We start from the raw sequence: 27151 nt of genomic DNA, 5'->3' as shown, positions 1-27151 counted from the left end.
CTGTAATACATACCTGTTTTTAATGACTTTGCAACAATGTTTCTATTGTCAGCAATAACAGCTTGCATTCATACTTTTGAGTTTATATGGTGAATTTTCGTACACATCATAAATAAGTGAAATCAGAATATCCTGAAAGGAATTTAGGTAACGAATTCAACGACACTGACCTCGCAGCAGCTAATGTTTTCATGTAAACATGGCGTCATTAGACATTTTAGCCTACGTTTAGATCCTACTATCGGATCGTTGAAACAACAATACCTCAATCCCCGGCCTCATTCACGAATTCACTCACCTTCCTACACCACCAGTTGAAATAAAACTCGTAATATCCCGTGTTATTCCTCAAAGCTACATGCACCTTCATTAATAAAAATTGAAATCCTAGTAGGAATCCGTTATCGAAAATTGTTTCATATAAAACGTCAACAAAAGTAATTTTTCTGAAGAGTAGATACCGCGTGTCAAAATGGCGGCCGCAGTCGCATCCCCCCAGCTTTGTACGTGTACCCAGGTCACGGTATGTCTACGTGACGAACAGTCAAGGTCAGAGGACAGCGCAACCTGGCTGCTGTCATAATATAATGACTCCGCCCAATGAACGCGCGGCGCTGTCAATCATCCTTATTCACAATCGCCTTTGTCGAACAGACTTTTACGCAGGTAAGAGCTCACGCTGTCCTCACTTCAGCGATAATAGGATCAATGAGCGTCAGGCCGACACAATCTGGTTGTGTAGGAGACTATCATCGTGATGCCCACGTTGGAACCATTGGATTACGGAAGAAATATTCATACCAGGACTGAAGCAAATGTGGCCATTTCTATGTTTGTACCGGGCAAGTATCGGACATTTTTCAACACGGAGCTAGCGGAAATTACTGCAAATTCGTTCAAGGTAAGCAAAGGGTTGGGGATCGCATTTTTAACTTTGACTAAACTGTTTCGGAGTTAAGGCACGCTAAAAGTAGACCATTTCGGGGGCTGTATTTGGTGTACAGGTGACGTTTTGAACAGAGTAAAAAACGACCACATATTCGCTATTGCTGAAGTATACTCGCCGAATCATGTACCAATACACAAGGTATTGGTACATGAGATCAGGTATAGGGTGACTATAAAATCTGGTCGATAATGATACATAGAGTAGATGAGCTCCCATTTTCATTATTCCATCACATGCATTTAAATCCACTGGGCTATATGAATATCAGTTGTATTCAAATTGTACTAACAAGAGACAATTGTATTCCTTGAAGTGGAAGTGCATGGATTTGTTGCTTCAAATCAATAGACATTTTGAAAAGGTATTATACAATACATTGTACATGGTATATTCAGAGTAGGCTTATGCTGTTCAGCCCAAGGACAGTCGGAACAGTGGCCATCAAACTTAATTTGCTGAAGAAAACTGTATTTCCCACCTGTAAAGCACATACATGTAGTGGGGTCTACAATGTATAATTATAGTTTGTTTGGTCAGAATTTCCATTTTAATTTCACCTTTTTTCACTTGCAACTGCCAAAATGTTCAATCAGTACTTCATTTCTTATAACCAGCAGAAATATTCGATAATTCAATTCTTGCTATTCACAATAAGGCGCCGCCAGCGGTTGCGATGTAATCGTGATGTATCATGGGAAAAGGATGTATCATGGGAAAAGGTCGACATCCAAGTCCGCATAATACGATTACTGAATATTACCATGCTATTACATAGGAACATGTGACAATATTTTTTTAGTTTGTCAAAATAAAGGCGTTACACACAAATCGATACTCAATAATACTTAATGTGATTTGAAATGTGCACAATTAATTTTTTCTCTATCGATTTGCGTGTACCGTACTGACGCGAGTGTAGTCCCACCCCGTTTGGGTGAACATTTGTCAAAATTGGGGGTGGGACTATACTCAATTAAAAAAAAAAAAAAAAAAAAAATTTTTTGTAAGTTTTTATTTTTTCGGTTTTGTAGTGTCCCTAGACCTAGACCTTAATGCTAGGATCATTCATGGTTGACCTAAAAAAAAAAAATTAATTTCAAGATATTTTGTATTTTTAATATTAAAATTGATAATTTGTTTTCATGTCATAGTCTATTAATGATTTCAAAATGCATTGAATTTGAATGCATTTTGAAATCATTAATAGATTATGACATGAATACCAAGTATCAATTTTCATATTAAAAATACAAAATATCTTGGAATTTTTTAGGTCAACCATGAATGATCCTAGCATTTAGGTTCTAGGTCCTGGGACACTCAAAAGCGAAAAAATAAATAACTTTAATTTCTGAAATTTTTCAAAATTTGGGGTGGGACTTTACTCGAAGGTGGGACTATACTCGCGTCAGTACGGTAATACTGTTATATTAACAAACTAAAAAATATTGTCGCGTGTTCCTAAATAGCATGGTAATATTCAGTATTACGCGGACTTGGATGTCGACCTTTTCCCATGATACATCAGGCTTACATCGCAGACCGCTGGCGGTGCCCTTATTGTGAGTAGCGAGAATTGTGGCTTGCAAAATCATTCATCCATCCATATGATTTTGACAAAATTGCTAGTTGGAATTGAAAAATGGTGTTTAATCAAAACCGAAATTCTGACATAACTATGACATAGCTTTCAATGATGTGCTTAGAAAGTTGGGAAATATCTTTCGTTAGCGAATTGTTACTTTAACAAGCAAAAACGTTCAACCAGTACTTCATTTCTTAGTTCTATAACCATCAAGATGTCATAGAAGCATAAAAGTATGCCTTTAAGCTGACTGCACAACTTGAACAATAAAAACCCAGTTTCGAATAACCTGAATTAGGGTTTTTGGTGTAAAAATATCTGCATTATTTTTAGCCCGATTAAGGGGTATTTTTGCCCAATTTCATCAGGTTTTTTATTCCACTTCCAGGTTTTCCATACAATTGATTCTCATGCCCAAAACCAAATGAACGCTCCTTTTCCCACCAGCCATGACTATGCCATGTCGCTGTGTTTGGATCCACACAGTTGTATTTCCATGATCTGGCCGGCTCCACTGCTTGTAATACAACATAGTAATTGATATTCATGAGTGACTGACTGTTCAACATGGGGGAACACTCTAGCGGTTATTGACCCCCATGCATGCATGCAGCACATTTTGTTTGATTCATTCATTGTTATGATATGCAGTTGAACTACTCACAGGCTACCCAAGCTCATTAATTTCGTGGTAAATCGTCTAAAATTTGTCGTAAAAATGAACAGAATTAGTCTTTCGAGATATGGATGGCATGGCTTGCCTTGTTTATTTGGGATTTTTTAAGAACATGCTTTAAAAAAATGACATTATCTATGAAAACTGGATGTTTTGTTTTCTTATTTGATGTTGAGGTAAGTACATTAATACATTGTGTTTTGTCTACAGATTAACATGAATATTGCTCAAGGCCATTATACATGTATATATGTGCAAAATTGTGAATGGGCTGATTTGATGAACAAAAACTTGACTCTTCATTTAATGCACATTGTTTTATATTTTTTGAAGTATTGTAGGCCTGTTTTCAAAGGCAAAGCCTACAATATATCTTGCCAATCCTTAACCAATTAAATTATGAAATGGCTTATATAACATAATTGGTTTTGAATGTGGAAACTGATAATCTGGCTTTGTCTTGTGCATGTGGCATTGATGATACAATGAACATTTCCATGCTCTGTACATGTACAATGTATGTGCAATTTAACTATTGACTATGGACTTACTCATTTTAAAGGGCATATTTAATAACTTGGCTAAATGGTCTGCCAAAAATTGCTTGCCTCCAAAATAGTGTTATCCCTTTCAACATGCTAAAAAATCTTTGCTTTCCAAGATTTTTAGGGAACCTAAATTTGTAATCTTGGAATTATCGTATCATGTGAGGTGAGTGTAGAGAGCTGGTCATTGGCATATTTGAATGGTTTTTTTGGGGGGTGGTTAAAATTGGACTTGGCCCGCTTTGAACCCGCCAAAAATGCTCAGCCTTTCCCCCTCAGTCTAAGGCTTGCATAAAAACATGAATACTTGCCCTACAGTTACATTTTAAAATTTTGGTGTATGGCTATCACATGCAAGTTTGTTAAGAACCACATACCGTATTGTTTGTAATAAACGCCCTGGGGGCGTTGCATTTTTCCAAAAGGGGGGCGTTTATTGGAAGTGAATTGTCAGTGAAAAAAGCTTAAAAATCATGTTCAATTTCCCGATGGTGCTCCTATTAAAAGGAGGGATTCACACTATACATGATGGCGGCGCCCACGGAAAATGATATTTTCGTGGGAATACAACAAAATTACACCTGTAAGTGCATGGAATTAGTGAAATTCTACCATAATTAGGCAGTGAAATGGATGGGAATTGAGTCATAATAGGTTTTGTCCATTCAATTTAGCGATCATGACAGACATGACCGATGCAAGTTTTAAGACAAGGCGGTAGACGAAGCACATTCTCCCACTATTCTCATTGGATTATAATCTCCCAATGGATCCTGCGGTTGTTGATCAATAATCGTAGTAGTGTCGCTGCACGGAGCATGTGCTATGTGTCTATTAATAGTTCACGGAGCTTAATACCTACGATATGTCATGGAAATGTTCAGCATTTTTGTCAATTTTCACAGAAAAATTGGAGGGCGTTTATTAGAGGGGGAGCGTTTATTACAAACAATACGGTAATCCAAATCTTCATGAAATTTGTAATATTTTGCACTCTCATTGGTTACTTTCCAAAAATTTTGATAAGTGTTGCAAGCAAATTTAACTAAAATTCACAGCGTATGGTAAATGTTTGCCCGTTTTTAAGTATCATTTTAAACTGGCATTGATTTTTTTTGCAGTGTTATTGAGAGCGAATATAATATACAATTTGATGTTTTAACATTCTCCCCTTATTGAAGACCTGAATGACTAATTGTTTTTTGTTTTTCATTTCAGGGTCATCTCCAGTGCATCCTCCAGTTCCCAAGAAGCCAACAATCACACCCAAACCTTCCATCAACAAGTGTCCTACAGTAGCGCCCAAGAAAAATGGAAACTCTGCAAGTGGCAAAAGCCCTACACCAAAGCCCAAGCCTAGAACACCACAGAGAGTCAACAGAAATGGAGGGAACTCGGTGGTATCCCCTCAAACAAACAACTCTGTTGCAATTTGCCATGGTCAGGGAGAAGAGAACAATGGACTTGAGAGTGCAACAAATATCACTCCTGGGGAGCTAGTGACTTCACAAACCACCAACGGTGAATCTTCTAATAAAACATCTCCTGATGTACAGAGTAAATTGTCTCAAGATGATGCATCTCAAGAGAGTGAAGAGGAAAGTCTTGTGAAGATCCAGAATGGACATGTGGAATCCAACAACGCGGCTGATGAAAGCAAACGGCCTTCACTACAAGAGAAACCAGCACCTATGCCATCTTTACCAAATATTGCAGAAGAAATTAAGCCATCGCATAGTCCAGATAAACTGCCTGCGAAAAAGCAACCACCCCCTAAACCTAGAACTCCAAGGCGCACCATGAGTGTGGTCAATGCGGGCTCTCCTAAACCATCCGTATCAAAACCTGAAATCAAATTAACTAAATCCCACAGTGTATTGGTGAATGGTGATAACTCTGAACAGAAAAATACATCAGTGGTAGAGGAAGCTCCTATCATTCCAGCTAGAAAGAAACGACTATCAAGAGGAACAACTCCTGTAAAACCTTTTCCCGAATCCAACACAAAATCTGGCATTGATGGTATTTCGGAGTCGCCATCACCGTCAACTAAATTATCAGGTAGTTCTCCTATTAGACCACCTTTACCAAACAGGAGAGTACCATTGAAAGATTGTGCGTCGGCCAAAATAGATGAAGAGTCCCCTCCACCTCCTGCCAATCCTCGAAGGACGGACACAAATGGTAATCCTTCTGTGTCAAACAGAACAAGAGCAAAATCTGAATATATCAAACAGAAACCTTCTAGACCTCCACCACCAGGAATTAAACCCAGCTTGTCAATGGCACTCTCATCAAATGCACCGCCACCACCTAAGCATCCAAAGCCTATGGTTCGCAAAACTAAATCTCAGTTCATTCCAAGCAATTCGTCCTTACATTACTGTGCCGTAGATATTAATATGGATGACCAGATGAGTCGTGAGGAATCGGACAGTCCTCGTATTCCACCACGTAAGAGACACAGTAAATCACTTGATAAAGTTCTTAGTGAAATTGAACATTCCAATCCAGATAGCTTTGTCTTGACACAGACTGTGTATGATACTGAAAGCGACACTGTGACGGAGATGCATGTTGGTAATGGATCTTGCAAGGCTGCTTTGTCGGAGTCATCGCCATCATCGCAATCTTCCGACAATACACCCGACACAACTCAAACAGAATCCATAGCACCAAGAAAGTCGATGCCACCATCAACTAGCAAGCGTCAACCAAAACTTCAACGCAGTTTGACAGAGCCAGAACGCGATAGTCCTCCCACACTTGCTCCTCGTCCAAAGATTGCACCATCGCGAAAAGCACCATTGGCGCCACCAATTCCTGTAAAACCCATACAAGCGGGCAGTGATAATGCAACATTTGATAAAGAGAAAGATGCTGGTAAATCAAGTCCTGTGGTATCAAGTAAATCTCCACCTCCATCTCCCAAGTCTTTTGGTGTCAAATCTCAATCATCTCCAAAACACAGGCCTCGCTTGCCCCCTCCACCACCACCACCCCCAGTGGAAAAAATTACAGATCTTCCAATGCGCAAGACCAATAGGACCAAAAGCTTGAACACAACATTGACTTCCGACAAGTCTAGTGATCCTAATGGGAACACTTCACGATATGTTAAAAGCACAGTTGACGATGAAAATGCCAAGAATTCTTCCAAGTCTGTCAATCATGATATTTTTTGTAATCGCGACAGTCAAGACGATTCGTCGAGCAGTGCTGTGCAATCAATTTCAGATGGTAGTACATGTAGTATAAGCATGAACAGTGGAATGAGCAGTCAAGCTAGTTCGTCCAGTCTTGCTGTGCAATCAACTTCAGATGATAATAGTAGTATAAGCAGGAACAGTGTAATGAGTGAAGACGATGATTATGTGCTGCCCGATCCAGATCTGCAATCTCCTCCAATATCCCCACGTCCATGGAAAGCGGATGATCAAATCTACATTAATAAACAAGTAGCAAGTGTTAGACCTTCAAGAAGAGTTGCCCCACCCAGACCTGTGAAACCAGTGTTGAATCACAAATCATTTTCACCATCCTCTCCCCTTATTTCTCCCCCCTCATCTCCTACATCAAATGGCATGTGCCCCGTTTCTCCAAATGCTTTCAGTAGGACACCAGGAAGTGGCAAGTTGAAGAAAAAGGCACCCGCAAAGCCAGTGAGAAGGTCGCTTAGCATCAACTCAGATGTGTCTAATGATGGCTATGAAGACATGTCCAAGGGATCATCTCTGGCCTCTTCTCTGGGTATCGATGCTCAAATGGCAGATCTCTATTCTGTACCAAGGTGAGTGAGTATCAATGTTTTTTATAAATATTGGCATTGGCTATTTTATATTTGACCCCTGAAGGTCCTATCATAGTGTCAAGATGTTGAAATTATAACTTGATCAATCCCTAAATGTATTTAATTTATATACATGTAGTTACATATTTGCATCATTTCCTGAAAATTGATGTAGTGTTCCAAAACGAAGAGAAACTTGCCAAAGGAAAACAAAAAGGACACATGACCTTTCATTATGCCTATATTAGAACTTGTGGCAAAAAATCTACGGTCCTTACAGAATTTGGAAACAATCATTACAGAATTTAGAAATGAAAATTGTGCTGCCATAAAAATGAAAAGGACAGATGACCTTTAATTATAAAATATCAGAAAAATTAATTATATATGGCAAAAAATCTCTAGTCCTTACAGAATTTTGAAATAAATAAATACTGTGCTGCCATCAATACCTTCCTGAATATGAAAAACAGCGATTATTTGTGTATTTCAACTAAGCTTGCATATTCATTCTGCGAACTATTTCCCTGTTATCACATGCTAAACATGACATGAAGACACTTCCTGTTGAGTCTCCATAACACCAGGAAGTACTGAAGTAATGACATGTTAATTTGGGATAGTCATTTCAATGAGCCTGTTGGTGTTATGTAAAATTCTATTTGAATTTATTTTATGATGGAGGCGGCCTATATGCTTCACCCTAGCAGGGTGTGAATTTAATCTTTACAGATCTTATCCAATACCAGAATATTGAGCATTTGTGATAAACAGGGATTCATAAATGGACATTGTAATTTTGAATATTTCATCAGATTTTAGATAGTATTGGTATTTGTCCAGTGACAAATTTTGTTCCCAAGTATTTGTAGACTGGTGGTAGACCATTGTTGATTGTGCAAGTTGCCTGGGGCATTTAAAGAAACCAAAATGCAGACATGTACATTTTCAGACACATTTAATTGGGGTAAATAACATCAATAAATAGGAGTTTTTTGTGACATTGAGCAATATCATTTTTGGTCACACCCCCTGGCCATTTTACTGTATGGAAATGGTGTTTAATTTTATCAGCATTCATTGACCAGCCTGTGTGGCTTTAATTGCTTATGGTCCAGGTCAGTTATTTGACCACTAGTTATTTATTATTCAGCCTTCAAACAACTAAATCCTTTCAACTGCACAATCATGTCTGATAGTTACATAACATTATGTAATAACTTAATAAGTGGAAGGGGCCTAGTACAGGGTTTATCTGATAATGGATTTTACATAATGCATGTGTATTGGAAGTAGGTGTGGCACAATGCAATGGTCAGTGCATTAGTGTGGCCAGCAGCACCAGGCTTATAAAATTTACAAAGAATGAAGCTGGATTGGAAGATTTTAATGAATATTTATGCAGATTTCTGCTTCATTGTTAAAACTGCTACATGTAATTTTCCTAGAAAGTCTTGAAAGCAGAGTGTGCAGTCTTCATGGATGTGTGGAAGAGTTATGTAGTTAAATATTTTGGGACAAATTTGATTTCCTGTATTTTGGATTCATAAAGACTACATTTTGTGAATAACTTTGGTATGAAGATGCAGGACTAACTTCAATCTTGCATCATATTTTTTGGCGCATAGATCCTGTGAGCATTCTCAACACGAGTCCGGTCACTGCACATGTGCTCAGCAATATGCTGTTCAGAGTAGCGGTGAAGAGGACAATGAATCCATATCAGATGAGGAAGGTGGTTACGAGAATGTTAAAGACGATGGCACAAATCAAGACTCATCTGAACCCACCATTGGGAATCCCAACAAGGCCTTCCTGGTTGCCAAGGAAATCCGAGATTCAGAAAAGGTGTTTGTGGATGTTCTCAAGTTACTCAATAAGGTAAGCATCTCAAATAATTGGCTTATAACAGCCCTGGAATTGGATTTTGTTTCTCGCATTTTGTTGAATCACTTAAATTCATTCATTTTATAGATCACATTTTTGGTGCTTTGTTAAAATTTGTTGCATTTTGTTGGGCATAAGAAATACATGTAATGAAATTATTTAACCATAAATCATACGATAGGCCTATATTTTTGCAGGGTTCAGTTTAGGTTTGATGTGGGCCACTTCAGGATCAAAGAATTGCCAAGATTTTAACTGCCTTTTGCTGTGTAATTGAGCTGTTTAAGGGCCAACCACAAAATAGGCTGGCTGGTGGGCAGTCTATTGAGAGCCCCTGGCCTGTATATTGATCACAGAGTTTGTACTGCCTATGTCTAACAGCTTCACCTATAAAATGTAATCAATTTATCAATTGGAAAATGACCTGGTATTTATAGTATTGTGCTCAAGTTGTAAAAATGTGCAATTGAGATTGGATATCTCAACATCCCTGTAAGATAAATGCCAGAGTATTTATGTTATAGCCAAACAAAGATAATTTCTTTTTTTGCATATTGTTTTTGAAACACTAAAAACTGTTATCTTTGGAACCAAATGTTCAATTTTAAAATAAGGTTTTCTGCAAAATGTAGCTTCACAACATTTTGTTCAGACTGATCTTACTTGATAAACACCTCTCCATGCCAGAGTTTGCACAAATCTCCACTGTAGACGGCTGCCAAGGATAATTTAACAGGTAGTGGAAGTAAATCCCCAAAATGGTTTATTGTAAATGTGCGTACTTGGAATTGTGCTCCAAATTAATAATACTGATTAGTTCACAAATTAAATAGCCCAGCAAATTGAAAAGATTTTTCTTTGCTCAAGTGCTGTGAAGCAACCTAAATTGTTTATTTTGTTGTCAGTTGCCAGTAAGCAAATTAAAGCAGGGGGTGGCATTTCTTAAATCCCAATCTGTTTGCTCATTGATTGGATCTCATTGCTTTTGTCAGTCAGTCATTTATGATTTATCTTCTTGAAAAGCTGGCAAGGTTTTAATCTATTAATCAAAACCAATGGAATAGAGCTTATGTCCAGATAACCCCTTGCTGTTTTACATGCAATTTATTAAGTACCAAGGATGAGGAATTAAGGCAATCTAATTTATCCACCATCTGTTGCTCATTAAGAAAATCAAATGATAACAAGGCCATAACAATGAATGCTAATTAGCCATCATCTTCATTCCTCCCATCATTTATTCAGGATTTTCGCCAAGCAATTGATGATGCTGGAACCAAAGAAGGGCGTCCAGTGATAGAGCAACTTCTTATGCATCAAATCCTGGGACATCTCCCTCAGTTGCAGATGTTTAATGAGGAATTACTGCAGGATTTGGATGAGACAGTGGAGAACTGGTAAGCTATTTAAATTAAAGACCCATTCAGTGACCCCAGTGCAAGTGTAAAAAATTTAAAATTGTTTATAAATTGCTTAAAAGTGAAGGATAAGTCATTCAAATTGCCATTTGACATTTTTGAAATGACAAATTTGGCAAAAAACAAAGAAAACAGCAGTGCTGACGAAGTTAAAGCCCCATTCACATAAATGTAGCTAATTTAGATACTGTCAGTATCTAAATTGGCTGGATGGGCTTCGAAAATGAATTTTAAAAGACTTTTAAAGGTTTTCGGTCAAATGAAGATTTCTGTTGAAAAGTCTGTATTGGGAAAATCTGCACCTATGGGAAAAACTCCTGGTTACAGGTCAGGGATTTTCTGAATTTTTACTCTTCCATAGCAAATGGTTTAATTTAAATTATAAATTTTATGATTAATATTTAAGCAAAACCTTCAACCTGATCAATGCCTTGATCTGATTATTCATAATTTATTCATACCAACAAATGTATCAAATTGATCCAGATACTACAAATGTATCGGCCATGACTTATAATCATTGAGAAGTCATGGTTCTGTTGAATAGTCATGATCAAAGAGTTCACACTTGTGAGGTTTCATCCATGTCTCGGTGTATTGAGCGAGGTTTCATTTGTCTGATAATGGTACAGCTCATTGCTTGCACTGCCCTTGCACTACAGACTAGATGTAGGAGATCAGAATCTGGTTACTTTTTAAATCTACTAAAAACTTCACAAAACACAACTTCAAGGGACAAAAAAGCAGGGTTTGAACCAGGCTCTGCTTTATTTTCCAACCAGGCTCTGCTTTATTTTCCATTTTTGTGAAAAGCAGAACCTGGTGATGCAGCAACGATTTTGAGACCAACCAAGAGATAAACACACTGTACATGTATTTCGGCATGCAAGACTTTTTGCACAAGACCATTTTACATCTACTTATAATGGGCGTTATATTTTTTCATTGCCACAGGGATGCCAACCCATCAATTTCCAGTATATTTCTGAAGAAGGGACCCTATCTGAAACTCTACTCCTCGTACATCCGTGACTTCGAGAAGATAACTACTGTGTTTGATGAAGCATGTGGCAGGTTTCCCTTGTTTGGTGCAGCAGTCAGAGATTTTGAGGTAAGATGACGGACAATTATTGAGTTAATTTGCTATTGTTTGGCAAACCCTACCAACCCACTGTTTTTAAAAATTTCAAGAAAATATCCCCCAGACTTTATTTTGTAACAAATGTAATTTGCAAATCATGGTTAAGAGCAGCAAAAGTGACATTAGTTCATTGTCAGGAACAGGATGACAAAAAGACAAAGGAAATTGTAAAATCCAATGAGTAAATTAACCATTGCCAGAATTACAATTAGGTCCTCAATCTCCACTTTAACACATCCAGGCCTTATCATAAATTTGCTTGGTTGGTGCATGATTTCTGTATTTTGGACGCGTTCTAAACTAACAATGTGTTTTGTTTATTGAAACTTAATACATAAATTAAACTAGCAATTATCATTTTGGTTGAAAAGTTGATAAAACCATGGATTTGTAAAAAGTATGTGGGAGGTTTAACAGAATGAAAACAGTGCAACTTTTTGGCTTCATACATGGTTTCTCTCATTAATCTTCTAGACTAAAATGGATTTCATGGGTGCCACAGCTCTCTAATTGTAGTATTTGTTCTATTTCATTGCAGTTGAGTGAACGGTGTCAGAATTTGGCCATCAAACATTACATGTTGAAACCAATTCAAAGGATACCACAGTATAAGATGCTGCTAACAGGTAAGACTACATGTAGCACGGCCTTCACAAGTTATTGAAATTGAAATTGGGATTGACAAGTAAATTGTACTAAAAAGAATGTTAAGAAATATCCAAAATAATTTGTATCTGAAAATGTCACCTGTTGATCCCTTGGCTTTAAGAAAAATAAGATGGGGAAGTTTTCCCAACTCTCAAAATAGGTAATGCCAAGTTCATAGATCAGATATGCATGTACTATTCTTCAGGTAGCTTTGTCAGTTCGACATTAAACATGTAGTTTATTCTGTTATGCCCCTTGTTTCTAGATTATCTCAAGCAGATTGAGTCGGGGACCAATGAACATGCAGAAACATCTGGTAAGTGATTACAGCATCTTGGTAATAAAAACTGAATTCACTCAAGGTGTAATTTGTTTATGCTTCAATAGATGTTGAATATCTTGATGTGATATTCAAATGGATGCGCAATTCGCTGTCGTAGTGCATGGGTTACTGCTCCAAGCCTGGGCTCATACACCTGTTCCAAATTTTGATATGCCATAGGCTTTGTTGTGATCATTTCGATCAGTGGTTCGTAACAAAGAAAGCGTGATACAGTTGACCTAGCAATGGTCATATTCGAACGTGCACTACGACAGCGAATATCAAAGCTATTTAAAACTTTTGCCAATCAAAGATTTTTGATGGTACTGATGGATATTATTTTTTTTCCTTATAGCTGCTTTGAACATCGTGTCAGAGGTAGCCAATCATGCTAATGAGTGTATGAGACAAGGGGTAAGTCATTTGTATTTGTTATGGTGAATTTCAGCATGCCTTAATCAGTGTGAACTGGATGTTAATCAACAGAAACCATTTTATGGGAACAAGTGTTATCTCTCGTACTACATATTGGTCATTAACACTTGTGGGGGCTTTTGGTTGAAGGTACCCTGTGTGTTCCCCTCCCGCTCAGCTACAGGAAAGGTCCCCAGCCTGTGGTATTTGCCAAGGTTTGAGTTAATTATTTTGGTTTTGGCCATCAAGTTCAGATTACTAGCACAAATGCCTAACTGAAGTATATTGCATTGTTTTCTTGATTTCAGGATAATTTTGGCAAGTTATTACAGATCCAGCATAGTCTTATAGGCAACCATGAAATAGTCAAGCCCGGACGTGTAAGTACATCTGTTGTCTTGCTCTTATAGAAGCTTTGTAGAAATGACAATGTTATAAGTAATATGTTTGTGAAGGGCAGAATATAGGAAAACATTAATGTGTTTTGCTAATGCTACATATGGTCCCTGTCTGAATTGAGCAAATGAGAACAGAGAATCGCAGTAGAGAACCAAAATGGCACTACATTATCTCTTGGGATAAACATTAAATCCGGTATCACTTTAACCACCCACACGTTAACCACCCACATGTCTGAGAATTTCTAGTAAAACAAAGTTTTCTTTTTAATCCACTACATTCATATTCCACTAAGCTGATAAATTTAAACAATAGAGCTTCCTGTGTGCAAAAAGTTGATGCAAATATCAAAAACTGTCAGGGTGGCCAATCAGATACCACTTTGCTACCTGTTTGCAATTGGTACCGCCCATGTCTGGGGATGCGTATATTCATTTCATGCAAGAGTTGTGATTGTTCAAAAGCTTGTTTGGATAAGACTAGTGGGGCAGTATTGCACTGAGGAGTCGGGATGTTACTTGAATTAAGAATTTTTACGATATATCAACTTGTTAGTTGCCGATTAATACAGCCCTGCGCTGGGATTTTAGAATGCAAGGTACTATGTTGGGCACATTGTGTACGATGCGGACTTCTCCATTTGATTCATGTGACCTGATCTTTGGATGAAAATGGGTAATAGCTAACAAGTGCGAACTCTTTAATACGAAATTTGTGGGGCAAATATTTAGTTATCAGGATTTTGTCTTCTCCATCACACCTTACATGGAGTGCCAGGGACCTGATAATCAAGCTCGTCCTATCAGGTTTTTGTATTATCAGAGCTTGTATTAACAAGTTTCCACTGTACTTTGTTTTCTTGCAGGTATTCATAAAAGAAGGGGAGCTGCTGAAACTTTCCAGGAAAGTGATGCAGCCAAGGAAGTTCTTCTTGGTAAGATATGAAACATACTATCTCTCTGCTTGTATGTATAGTGTACACTTTAATAATTCTGTTACTAATTCTGTTACTAATGGTCACTTGCTGAGAATGTAGGCCTACAAGCGTGTAATGTGTAGTATTGGTTTCATTACCATCTAGCAATCCCATAAAGAGATCCTTGTAATAATATTACAGTATCATGGTCCAGAAGATTCATACTAAGCTAATATTTAAATATCTAGTTATAGTGGATTTTAAATCAAGATCATTACATGCTTTGTAAAATATTTTGTACATTTGGTGGTCAAATTTTCAAGACTACATGACTTTAATCAAGCTTCAATAACTAATTTGTGTTTGACACATTCAATGTGTATGCAGTGACTAATTGGCTGTAGCCACAGGATGTAGGGATTGACTGGCAGATAAATAATTAGTAGGAAACTAATTATGCAAATATCATACTATTCAGTGTCATTGTGTGCTGCCATTAATTAGAATGGCATTGATTTTTACTGCAACAACATCAACTGATTAATTACCAAGCCTAGCATGTGTGTGGCATTTTAGGGTCTAGAATATGTATGCCTAGTGAAAAACAAGATGACATGTGTTATAATTGATCTTGACATAGGGCTGAAAGAAGTGTTGAATATTCATATATCGGGAACCATAAGCTGAAGACCATTTTCAAGCAGTTATTTGTATACATGTATGGGCTAGAATTTGTACAGTGACTTAGTTTGCGTCATTATATTGCAGTTTTTTTACGGGTTGGGATTTTGGTACGGATTCTTATAAAATAGTGTACCCTTTGACACAAAATGGTCAGAGGCCAGGCCTACGATTCTGTGTAAAATTAATATCAAGAATTTACCAATAAAGATTTTCTTGACTAATTCCTTCTGCAGGTATGAGAATTTTCAATTATGTTGGACAAATGAATGAATTTTTATTTTTGTTCAGCCCGTTTTGGGCCGAATCCATGCTTTTTCAGGCAGTTTTCAAAAGGCATTCTCATATGCTTCTGTAAAAACTTAACACTGAACCAAGTATGTGTACATCCATATCAAAACGATGCACTTGTCGGCTGCTACATAGTGTCTCATTTCACACAATAGCTAGGAATGAATACCAGACTCATCTCAAGTGGAGGTCACTTCAAATCATCCAAAAGTCACCTGGTTTAGGAATGTTCGCTGTATTCCCAATCCATCCATGTGACTTGGGGGAGGATTTGAAGTGACCTCCACTTGAGATGAGTCTGGCATTTATTTCTAGCTATTATGTGAAATGAGGCACATGTAGCAGCCGACAAGTGCATCGTTTTGCCATGGATGTACACATATATTGAACATACTTGAGATTCATTTGTTTTGATTTTATTTTTCAGATGAATGATATTTTGCTGTATACAACCCCGTTCCCACCTGGGCAATACAAACTCAACAATGTGCTTTCTCTGGCTGGAATGAGGGTAAGTGGATATTTCATCTCAAGTTCTAATTCCAGTAAAGATGCCTGAATTATTACAGGTTAATATGATTTACATGAAGGGAAATGAAAGAAGTACAAGCATGGTTTGCAGAACATTATAGTTATTTTAAAATCAATACTTTTAGCTTGAAGGTCCTTGACCCGATCGACAGCCTCATCCCCCATTTTTTTTTCCATCAGCATGAGATTTTGGTATCAGAACAAAGCTCATATTTTTCTCATCCCAGTAACATTATTTTTTGTAATATAAAAAAGTAGCGATTTGTGGCTTATGGGGCATTGTTATACACGTTTTTTGCTTCTCAAGAAATGTGTAAATATTATTTTAATGGTAGGGCTCAATCTAAGAGAAGGAAAGAACCTGAAAAATCAAACCATGCCTCTTCATTATGCATAATAAAACTAAAAACCTAGCAATTAATAATGCAATATGTTCTTGTTTCATCAGTGCCATTCAGGCAAAGAGCAAGTGGTCAAATCAGTTTGTCCATAACCCAATTCATAGGACAGCCATTTTCAATGCTATTATTCTGAGGGGGGTGCACATGTGCCTCTGATTTGCCAATGCTTTCTTTACCTTGAAAGAAGTAATCACATTTTGTATTTCTTTTCCCAGGTAAGCAAGCCACAGTTGGAAGATTTCAAGAATGAATTGAACATAATCAGTGTTCAGCGATCATTCACGCTCTCTGCAAAGTAAGTATCATTATCGGACTGGATTTTGTAAAGGTTGAAAGCTTTTATCAAATTTTGGCAGTATGCCATGTTAATGGTGCCACAGATTTATAGATAAACATCCCATTTTATTATTCCTGTGTTTACGGATGTAAATAAATCCTGTTTCAACAAGAATTCTTTGTATATATACTGCGCAATCAAGTATCCTTACACTTGGAAAAATAATCACAATTTCCAAACTGAACAATATTGGGGTAAATTTGTTTTTTTGTAATAGATGCACTATCTAATCCTGCACATTATGACCCCACATTTAATCCAATGTGACTTCAAGAAGCAAAGTTACAAGCATTTGATTAGACGAAGGTCCAGTTTTAAAAGTGACAAACTGGCCTATTTAAAAGTCCTCAGACTAGACATCTGGTTTGAGTGGTGAATGGCTAATTTATGCATTTGGCTTTGATTTAAAACAAAAGGAACAAAAAGCTGAAACTAAAGAAGTTATGAAAAGTACAGAGAAGTAAAAACTGAAATAAAAACTGCTTTAAATAAGGCTTCATTGAAGAAACTGTTATCTCTTTGTTGCGCTTTGTTGGAATCTTTTTGCGTCTTGTATAGGCCAGTTTGTCATTTTTAAAACTGGACCTTCAATTGCTTGTAACTTAAATTCTTGAGGTCACATTGGATTCAATGTGGTGTCATAATGTGCAGGATTAGATAGTGCATCTATTAAAAAAACAAATTTACCCTATATTGTTCAGTTTCGAAATTGTGATTAATTTTCCAAGTGTAAGGATACTTTATTGGCGCAGTATAGATACAGGTAGATGAATTCACAGTAAAGAAATCTGAAATACGTAATCAGTGGGTGTTTGCGAGCCGTCAACACTTAGCAGTATCACCCATGAGGCAAGCAATAGTAATGAGTTCTATTCTTGAAACACTTTCACATTTATTTGTTGTAAGCTATATGTGTATCAAAACACTCAGACTTATAGCTGGTATTTCTGTATTTTTTGTAGTACACCAGGGGAACGTGATGAATGGATAGAAGCACTGATCAAAACAATAACAGACTATGCTACAAAGAGAAGCTCATTTTCAGTTCTTCAACCTTCGGTAAGTGAATCCTCAAATCTATCGTTTTTGATAACAATGACGTCAATTGTACAATGATGCTTCAGTTGTGAGATGGGCTAGATGCAGCGTAGGTTTAATCATGCAGATCTTAATGGAAGTACAGCGCCAAGGTATGAAGAATCAACAGGAGTTGTTTACCAGTGGCAGCAGCATTGGCAGTGTGTGTTGTATTTCAGGCGGTATACTGGTAATGTTTATCAATATCTTACCGGTATCCCCTTGGAATGCATCCATGTTGGCCCTTTTTCACGTACCACCTACTGATGGATACACCCGCGACTCAACTGGACTGATGATAAATGAAGTGGAGCAGTTGCTCCTGCAAGATTTTCATGTTGGCTGAATTGGACTCCTGTACACAGTGGACTCTTTGAAAACTTTATATTACATTTGTTATTTGCTTTTTTTCCTGAACCATTGTTGCTATAATGCTCACTCATACTACAGTGGAAATTTCAATTGAATGAGCCTGCTAGCGTGACATTTATTGAGTGATGTTTGCCAGTGTGTGTGACTGCATGCATAACGCGGAAGTGAATCCAACCATGCCAATGCACTTGTGATTGGTTAGTATTGTATCCCAAGGTTGTGCGTTCGCATTGTAGTTTGAAATACGCGAAATACGATCACGTTTAGATCAAATACAGCTGTTGAGAGCTGTGTTCATTCAATTGAAATTCCTAGTGCAAAGTATTTAAAGTATCTTTCAAATTTACAATTTGTACAAATATATAGTCTGCAAGATAAGAAAACTGTATTTTTGATTTCATTTCAGCTTATTGAAGGCGATACCTCGAGTCTAGGTCGCAAAGCCCCAATCTGGATTCCAGACAGTCGAGTCACTATGTGTATGATTTGTACATGTGAATTCACCGTCACATGGAGGAGACATCATTGCAGAGCTTGTGGAAAGGTAAGTCTAATAGAAGTGTTGCAGTTTTGCTGGAAATGTTTTATACCAGTTCTTTCAACCCACCGCCCCCTGTATATGTTTGAGGCGGATGTAAAGACTAGTATATTGGGGTCATGCAATTATTAGTATAAATAGTGGGGCAGAAGATCATGCTAATTGCATGATAAGACCCGAAAATCTAGTCCCTTAAAAATATTGTCTTCTCCAGATAGGTCTGAGAAATTCAAAATTATGAATTGAAAGATTTGCACAAAGATCAGGCATGAGAATTTTCAGGTTTAAGCCTGAATTCAGGCTTTTTTGTTGTCCAAATTTCCGCACTTTCTTTTAATTTCAGCCTGTTTTTGGCCTTTTTAGCCCAATTTCACGCACTTTTTCAGGCTTTTTCAAACACTTCAGGTTTTTTCATGGATAATCATTCTCATGCCTGAAAGATAAATAATCCAAAAACAAGCCCAACAAGCTCTGTAAATTCTAGTTTACCATCCTAATTATTTCTGTTATGAACAGGTGGTCTGTGGGAACTGCTCCATGAACAAAGTACCACTGATGTATCTCTCTCAGAAGACTGCAAGGGTGTGTGAAGAATGTTTCAATTGTCTGGCTAAAGAAGGTGAGCAATCCATTCTTAGTGCGCAATTTCTGAAAGTACAATTCTAATGTTGGAAGCACATCTGGCAAATGATCAGATCCCACATCCAAGAATGCAATGTTTAACAAAGCTGTAAAAGGAATCGCTGTATTTTTGCAGAACATAACTTGTGCTTCATGTGATTCACGTAACTACTGCAAAAAATAAAAAAGTATTAATATCCTTTTTTGGTTTCAGAATGTGAAGATGATGAAGCAAGCGGCAAAGATCGAAAATTTAAGAGCAGGAGGAAAAGGTCACTGAAAGAAACAAAACGACCAGCTGCACTCAAAGAGGTAAGCATAGCACTGTTGGAAAATTCTATGAACTATACTATGATCAGCTCTTAATAGGCGGGAATTCGGTTTTTGTTACTGCGCGAGTCAATCAAGTTACAACTTACGCACGCCAGTAAATTCACAAAAGCATGCGTCATTCACGCATAACTCAAAGCGCAGTTCGCGTAGGTGCTGTGCTTATGTGTGTATGCCATTCTGTATCAATCCACGATGTTATGAGTCCCGCCTATTACGAGCTGATCAGAGTATAGAACTTGTATCGAATTTAATTGTTCAAAGGAAGAAAAAACTTACCGAAAAACAGTAGCAAGCGTGGTTGTTTGATATTGCAAAATAACAGTGCCAAGTGTAGTTAAACATTTTGTGTCTGTTCTGTACTTCCTAAATTTTAAATTGTTCCAAATCGTAACTACCCAACAATGTTTAATTGAAACAAAATCACTAAGCAAATTTGCATACCTGAGAACGAACTGTATCTGAAAAATCATTGTGCTTTCATGTTATTGACCAGATTGAATTAACAGTCATATTTTCACTTTAGGTGAGTGCCAATGAGTCTGACACCAACATGAGCGGTTACCTTCAAGTGAAACGCAAGAAAGATTGGAAGCGGATGTGGTTTGTGCTTAAAGGCAAAGTGCTGTACACCTACAGAGCTAGTGAAGATGTAGCTGCATTAGAAAGCATGCCACTACTGGGATATGAGATCAAAATTGCTGATGAGGTAAAAATTGCTTTCCAAAAATACAGATTCTGTTGCTTTCGCCCAGTACAGTAAGTGCACATCAATTGTACAGGCACCGTATCAGAATGTGTATTGAATGAGTGCTTGTAATTTTAAGCTGTGCTCAAACAACTTTGCACTGATGGATGTAGACTGTACTGGGCTAAAAGTAAAACCATTATAAAAAGAACTGATATGCCTAAAATTGGTCAGTTGTTTCTGAATGCTTCACTTAATTTCTCTTTACAATTGTCATCCTGCATGCATACATATCTTTGATGACATCAGCTTCAGTGAGTAAATTTGGTGTAATAAGTTTTTGTTAATTTACTGTACTTCAAGCAGTGACATCAATGCATTTCTAAAATGAGCCTTGCCACAGACAACAAGATAAAACATTGCTCCATAAGTGTATGAGCATTGATTAACATATGCATTGTTATTGAGGTCACTGTTTGGAGGGTTTAGAAGTGGTGTCTTTGCTTGTGTAATTTGTCAAGTACTGGCTATTGGGACTATTTTACATAATTGGTTTTTGTTACTTTGTGTCTGAAGTCCCATTTTATGCCTGCATAATTCACAAAAGCGCACATCGGTTACGCAAAGCGCACCTATACTGTTATTCAGATTTCCTTTTACAAATTATGCGTACTGCTCGCAAGGGTCCAGTGCACACGCTTTAATGTCGTGCACGTATAGGTGATGGTTAACACTGTCAAAGGAACCTTGGAAAAAATTATAGGCGTGTATACACCATTTTTATCTCTCCACGGACTAGTCTCTTGAGTGCAAAGAACATGAATTGGCTTTTCTGTCTCAGCATCCCTCCCCAAATGAGACTAAATTATGCATATGGGTCTTACTTCAACATCATTCCACACCGACATAAAATTGGGGCATGCACTCTTCCTTGTTTGTTTACGATTTGTTGAATATCAACGTTCACATATACAAACCATCTCAAAATTAAGGTGTTGGTAATAAGAATTTTTTTAGCTAAAAGCCCCATGTCAGCAATGCCTAGAAAAGTGGCTTTTTGCAACATCATCGGATGTTCCTCCCGTTTGTGGCGATTGTCAAAAGTAACAAAAGCCATATAGCTACTGCCTATTTGTATATATTGATCAGTGTGAATTGCATGTGATTGCATTGCATTGCGCTATTGAAGACTGCGAAGCATTTGAAGCCATGTGCTATTTATCACTTGAGTCCTGAATCGGGATCAAAATGATCACAACAGTCCGACATGTATAATTCCAAAAAATGCATGATCCAGTTACCAGGGAGTTATGTACATTTAGGGGCGCACCATTAGACTTCAAGGTGGGGTTAAAAATTTTTGAAAAAAACTTCCTCCACAACAAAAAAAAAAAAAAACTTTCCCTACCAACACTAAAAAACAAAAAACAAAACCTTTCCTCACCAAACTGTATAAATGCATGAAAATTAAAAAAAAAAACTTGTCGCCTTTGGCGGCAAAAAAAAAAACTTGCCCCGACCCCAACTTCCTCCACCCCCCTTGAAGTCTAATGGTGCATCCCTTATGGTGAATAGTGATGCGTGTCAATTTGTTTCTGTACTGTAGATGTTGCACGGAAAGTTTGCAAAAGAGTTGTTTGAATAACCTGTTACTGTTTTTCTTTTCTAGTATTTTGAAGGAATTGAACCCGGGCTTGTACTGCAACTTTTTCATCAAGGACGTGTCATGTCGGTGTTCCGCACTGAAAGCAAAGCAGCTGCAGACAAGTAAGTTGCACATAGCAATGCAGATTTCTCATGCTACGCTTGAAGTAAATTTATTATGAAAGTACCTACCTGTTGGTGACAATGCAGATTTCTCATGCTACGCTTTAAGTAAATCTTATGAATGTACCTACCTGTTAGTGAATATTTAGCAGCATAATTTTAAGTGGGTTTCTATATTATTGTGGACAGTTATTAAAAGGACAATACAGTTGAAAAGGATTTTTATTCACTATTATAAAAATGGTAAACGGGCTAAACTGGTGGGAAAGACTTGTAAACAATGCATGCAGCCAGAACACTTAAAGCAATAATGTGCGATTTGCATAAAGAAAAGATTCCTATTTAAATGTTTGTTTTCATTGATCACATTATCCTCTTAATTTCGAGCCAAACAATTGAGGTATAACGAAGAAACTTGCGATTTCATTCCAGCGCCTACAATGTGTGGGCTCGCCGATCGTAATGTAATACTGCACGGAGCATCGCGCTAAACATGTGTACACATAAACTGACATCCACAGGAGATGTTAGCAAGCAGTCGATCGATTAACTCTGAATAAAACCGGGTCGACCCGGTTTTAATATAAAGTTAAATTTTACTGTTAAAACCGGGTCGACCCGGTTTTAATATAAAGTTAAATTTTACTGTTAATTAAACACTCCAGGCTTAGTCTTTTACGTGGTATTTTAGTTAAGCACTGGGCAAGTAATTGAGGGCATCACTGTGAAGCAAATCACACATTATGGCTTTAACTTATAATGCTCAATTACAGTGCCTTTTGTAACATAGTATGCCATACTCACAACCAACACATCTAATTTGAATTATGCAAGATTCATATTGACCAAGTTTTCCTCTTTTTTTTTTCAATTCCAGGTGGGCGTATGCCATGGTAGATGCAACTGTCCTGTGACCAAGTGTGCCTTATAAAGCCACCTACCTACACACCAAGTGTGCCTTAATGCAATAAATTGTGCCTTATTTTTACATGTAAAATACAAGATTTATTATTTAAATCAAGGATGAAGAAAAATGCTCATTTTGTGCCAGTCAATGCAGAGATTCAATTTCGGATTGTTCTTGCATTTTTGTGTCGAATTCCAGGGACCAAAAGAATAGTGTGACCAAAACAAGTTCATATTGGTATCAATTAGCAACTTTGTAGACCAATATCAAGTATATATCAACAGAATTAAGATTATTTCGCGTTATTTAAGTTTACGACATGTGGGCTGAGAATTTTAAAGCTCTCTACACTCAAAGTAATTCCAGGGATCTTAAAATTTTCATTAATTTTCAAAAACAAAAAGAAACCAAAACATTTTTAGGAATTGGTTATTTATTAACCCCACTACTTGATATAATGCACTGTTTGTGCGTGCATCCCACGTGGTGTGATAATGCAATCGCCCCAAGTTGTATATAGGCACGGTTTCGCTGGCAAAGTGTCACCGACCTAGTGCTTGGCATGCGAGGGGTTTTTCTCTTTATTCCTTTTACTTTCCCGTTGCTAAAAAGAATCTGGGGCATTATGGTAAAGGAGTTGGCATATAGTTGCCTTGCCATGTATAACATTATTTTAATAAATAATATTTTTTGAAGCATCTAAATTGCCATGAGTGCTAAAATGGCAAATTTAATAAAACCTTGAAACTCTCAGCCCACACAATAAATTGGTTTAAACATTGGAAATTATCAGCCCCCACAGTAAGACTTGTAAAATGGAAGATATTCCATGTCAGACTTGCAATGGGGATTTGAAAGATAATTAATTTATTGGACAGAAGTTTAGAATATTGCATTTTGCATTAAATTCTACATGATTGCAAAGCTCTTCTAGGCTAACATGCATCCATATTGCAGAGTGAGCCCTTGGCAAAAGCATATTTTGTGTGTATGTGTATGAAAACCTGTCAATTAAATTCTTTTTGTTCTTAAAGTGCTATTATTGGAAGAATTTTAGGGGCTAAATAACTAAATTAGTTTGCATCCCAAATCTTGCTGTAAATGTTCAACGTGGTACCAAGTATTACCATATTGTGCTGTTACAAGGAACTGTTTGATAATTAAATGTTAAAAATGAGTGATGGAGCAAGGACTGCCTAACAATCGTGTGCCTTTTTAACTTGCATTTTTATTTAAAGAATGTTTATTTCAGAATTGTAAATATTTCTATCAAATCGTTTAATATTTATAACAAATAATAAATTTTATAATGAAAGTATCATTTTAACGTGCATCCACCGTCTGTTAAAACGTGAATCATAATACACAAGTTATGCATGTGTTTTTATTATTAGAATCCTTGACCAAAGTGACAATTTTCCTCATGAAAATGGATTCGGCCGAAACTTTCTGGCTGTGGGATAGCAGGAGTTAAAAGCCAATGATTGAAAACCAAAATTATGGGTGTGAACCCCCTTGAGGAAAATAATTAACACAGGACAAAAATACATCTCTTTTCACTGGACCACAATGGCCTCATCCCAGTGGCATGGTCCAATAACCTCAATTAAATAATCATAGTGCAAATTCTGACCAAGTTACAGAGTAAGAGTTTTTGTACCCAAATTTTACAAAGGTCATTCAATAAATGTATGAATGCATTGGGGTTAAAGAACTGTACCCCTGATACATGAGCATGTTGTGGATCCTAGTGTTTGTAGAACCGCCAAGCCTTGGATATTTTGCAAGGTTTCGATTTTTGTGATGGGTAAATTGTCACTTTGGCGAAGGGTAAGCTTAATAATCTTCGGTGCTATTTGTCAAAATTATTGTATATAGGTGCTACTAATCGTTAAAAAAATGGGAACAATTATTGTAAATATGATTGTGTGTAATGATAGCATTCCTTCCCTACTTTATTTGTATAATGATGTATTCATTGTAAACTTCCATGTATTTTTATATAAAGATTACCTAATAAGGAAAGATTTTCTGTAACCTGACCAATCATGTTGCATTTACCTATTCCAGCATGCATGCAAGGCTTGTGACCAATTTAATGTTAAAATAACGGATAGAAGATGCGAGTCTTATTCCACATGGAACATGTGCTTTGATTGTCCTGTTATTATTGCCCTATAATAATCCTACCCCTTGAAATTTATACACCTGTCTGTAAATTTTAAGCTATCCGTTCCATTTTCAGTGACACCTCATGAATATTGTCCTGGGTAAGATTTAATAGGTCTATGTTCACTGGAGGGGCATGACAACTAGCACTACAGCCGCCAATATATTGATCTAAATGCCAATACCTAATTCAAAGGTCCAGGGAAATTAAATGAGGTGCCGCTGAAGCTGGAATGAATCATTTCCTTCAATAATAACTCCTAGGCAAAGTAACTTTTTACAAGCGGACGGATGAGCCATATGTAACAAAAGATGGGGCATTGCATAAATTAACGGCCATTACCAGGGATGCCAGTTTTCCTGCTTTCAGGTCAAAATTCCCACAATTTTTATTTTCAGCCAGTTATGGAGGCTTTTGGCCAGATTCACACATTTCGGGCTTTTCCTTCAGGTCAGCTTGCATCCCTGAACCAAAAACTTCATGGTTGATTAGATAGGTTGTAGGCAGATTTTGCCGCAATCAAAAAAGTCGCCAATTTTTTTGTCAATTAAAAACAAGACGGAGTTGGACTACAATGGGACAATAATGGGTTTCTGTACAAAACAAAGACTTGGATCAATTTTTACAGATATGCTAGCTTATGTTATGTGCTAAAGTTTTGCCATCTTGGCAAGATGAACCAACCAGCCAATGGAACATTCCCTTGTAAACATATTCAGGGTGCATGAAATTGTAATTTTGTATCAATATTTGTTAAGCAGGAAAGAATAAAAAATCGTGCTAAAGTGTATTTCTCTTGTGAATTTGTATTTGTTCTGCATGGTCATTCTTACAGTTATCTGGCCAGAGGATGTTCCCACAACCCAATGGGGTTTCTGACCTTGTATGTCTGGCTTTTGTACACATGTGGCACAGTTAATCATACCTTGGATTGGGATTGTGTGCAAATATCTGGTATTTTCATCCTATTATTTAACATTCAAAACATCGAGACTTGGGAATAAAAATAAAAATTAATGCAGTGGGACAATATGAATGTTTCCTGTAAGAAAATCAAATATCAGTCCAAAGTCTCAACTATTAGCTCGTTGGCTGCAGTTTTAAAATGACCATTTTGTGTGTGTGGCAATGGGGACTTTGCCTTTACAATTAGGTTATATTGATCAAATTTCCCAATCATAGTGCATTGTAGGAATGCCTTTAAGCCTCCTCTGTCTGGCTATAAACAGATTTTATGGCTTTCTGAAAGCTCGGACATGGTATTTTAGTAAATTAACCATGCGCCGCCAGTTGAAGGTCTGGTCTACGCCCAAGGACCACAAAATGGGAATTTTTTCTCAATACCTTTGTTTCTGAAGTTAAGTGCCGCAACAGGTCAAGGGTCAATTTCCAGTTTGCATAGGGGTCAAAAGTTTGTGCTAATTACCGTTATTGGTGCTAAAACGCTATATCACACTAATTACGCCCCACTGACTGGGCCATCTTCGATTTATCAAATCGCACAAATTGGCGCCAGAGTGCTAGGTACCACTAATTGGCGTTATTGGCGCTGAAACGCTATGTAAGCCTCCTGCTTATATTAGCATTATTGATTTTTTACGTGCTATTACTATTAGCGCTCCTCTCACGTCACTAGGTCATCTTCGGAAGTGCTATAGATGAGGTGACATGTGTTTACATTTGATACGCCCTCTGTTGGTCTGATCAAAACTGTCAGGCAAAAATCACTATAGTTTACATGGAAGAAGTT

At 37.2% G+C, this 27151-nt stretch overlaps 1 protein-coding gene across 2 annotated transcripts in view; it reads left to right on the top strand.

The window, feature by feature from the left end:
• Positions 1 to 23526, top strand: part of LOC140148392 (uncharacterized) — an 83021-nt gene extending 59495 nt beyond the window's left edge. For both annotated transcript variants that reach the window (XM_072170319.1, XM_072170320.1), the window contains exons 2-19: positions 4974 to 7545; positions 9174 to 9426; positions 10678 to 10829; positions 11805 to 11961; positions 12530 to 12617; positions 12905 to 12955; positions 13317 to 13375; positions 13684 to 13755; positions 14640 to 14708; positions 16090 to 16173; positions 16810 to 16889; positions 17894 to 17990; positions 18787 to 18924; positions 19435 to 19537; positions 19754 to 19851; positions 20396 to 20578; positions 22227 to 22324; positions 23202 to 23526. In XM_072170319.1, coding sequence (XP_072026420.1) covers positions 4974 to 7545; positions 9174 to 9426; positions 10678 to 10829; positions 11805 to 11961; positions 12530 to 12617; positions 12905 to 12955; positions 13317 to 13375; positions 13684 to 13755; positions 14640 to 14708; positions 16090 to 16173; positions 16810 to 16889; positions 17894 to 17990; positions 18787 to 18924; positions 19435 to 19537; positions 19754 to 19851; positions 20396 to 20578; positions 22227 to 22324; positions 23202 to 23238 — 4391 coding nt within the window. In that variant the 3' untranslated portion in view covers positions 23239 to 23526. The remainder of the gene's footprint in view (positions 1 to 4973; positions 7546 to 9173; positions 9427 to 10677; positions 10830 to 11804; positions 11962 to 12529; positions 12618 to 12904; positions 12956 to 13316; positions 13376 to 13683; positions 13756 to 14639; positions 14709 to 16089; positions 16174 to 16809; positions 16890 to 17893; positions 17991 to 18786; positions 18925 to 19434; positions 19538 to 19753; positions 19852 to 20395; positions 20579 to 22226; positions 22325 to 23201) is intronic.
• Positions 23527 to 27151: the final 3625 nt, after the last annotated feature.

Source organism: Amphiura filiformis, chromosome 3 (assembly GCF_039555335.1).
Source record: "Amphiura filiformis chromosome 3, Afil_fr2py, whole genome shotgun sequence".
In the NCBI taxonomy this organism is placed as follows: Eukaryota; Metazoa; Echinodermata; class Ophiuroidea; order Amphilepidida; family Amphiuridae; genus Amphiura; species Amphiura filiformis.
The sequence above is the reverse complement of the archived record's forward strand: the minus strand, read 5'-3'. Positions and strand labels throughout refer to the sequence as shown.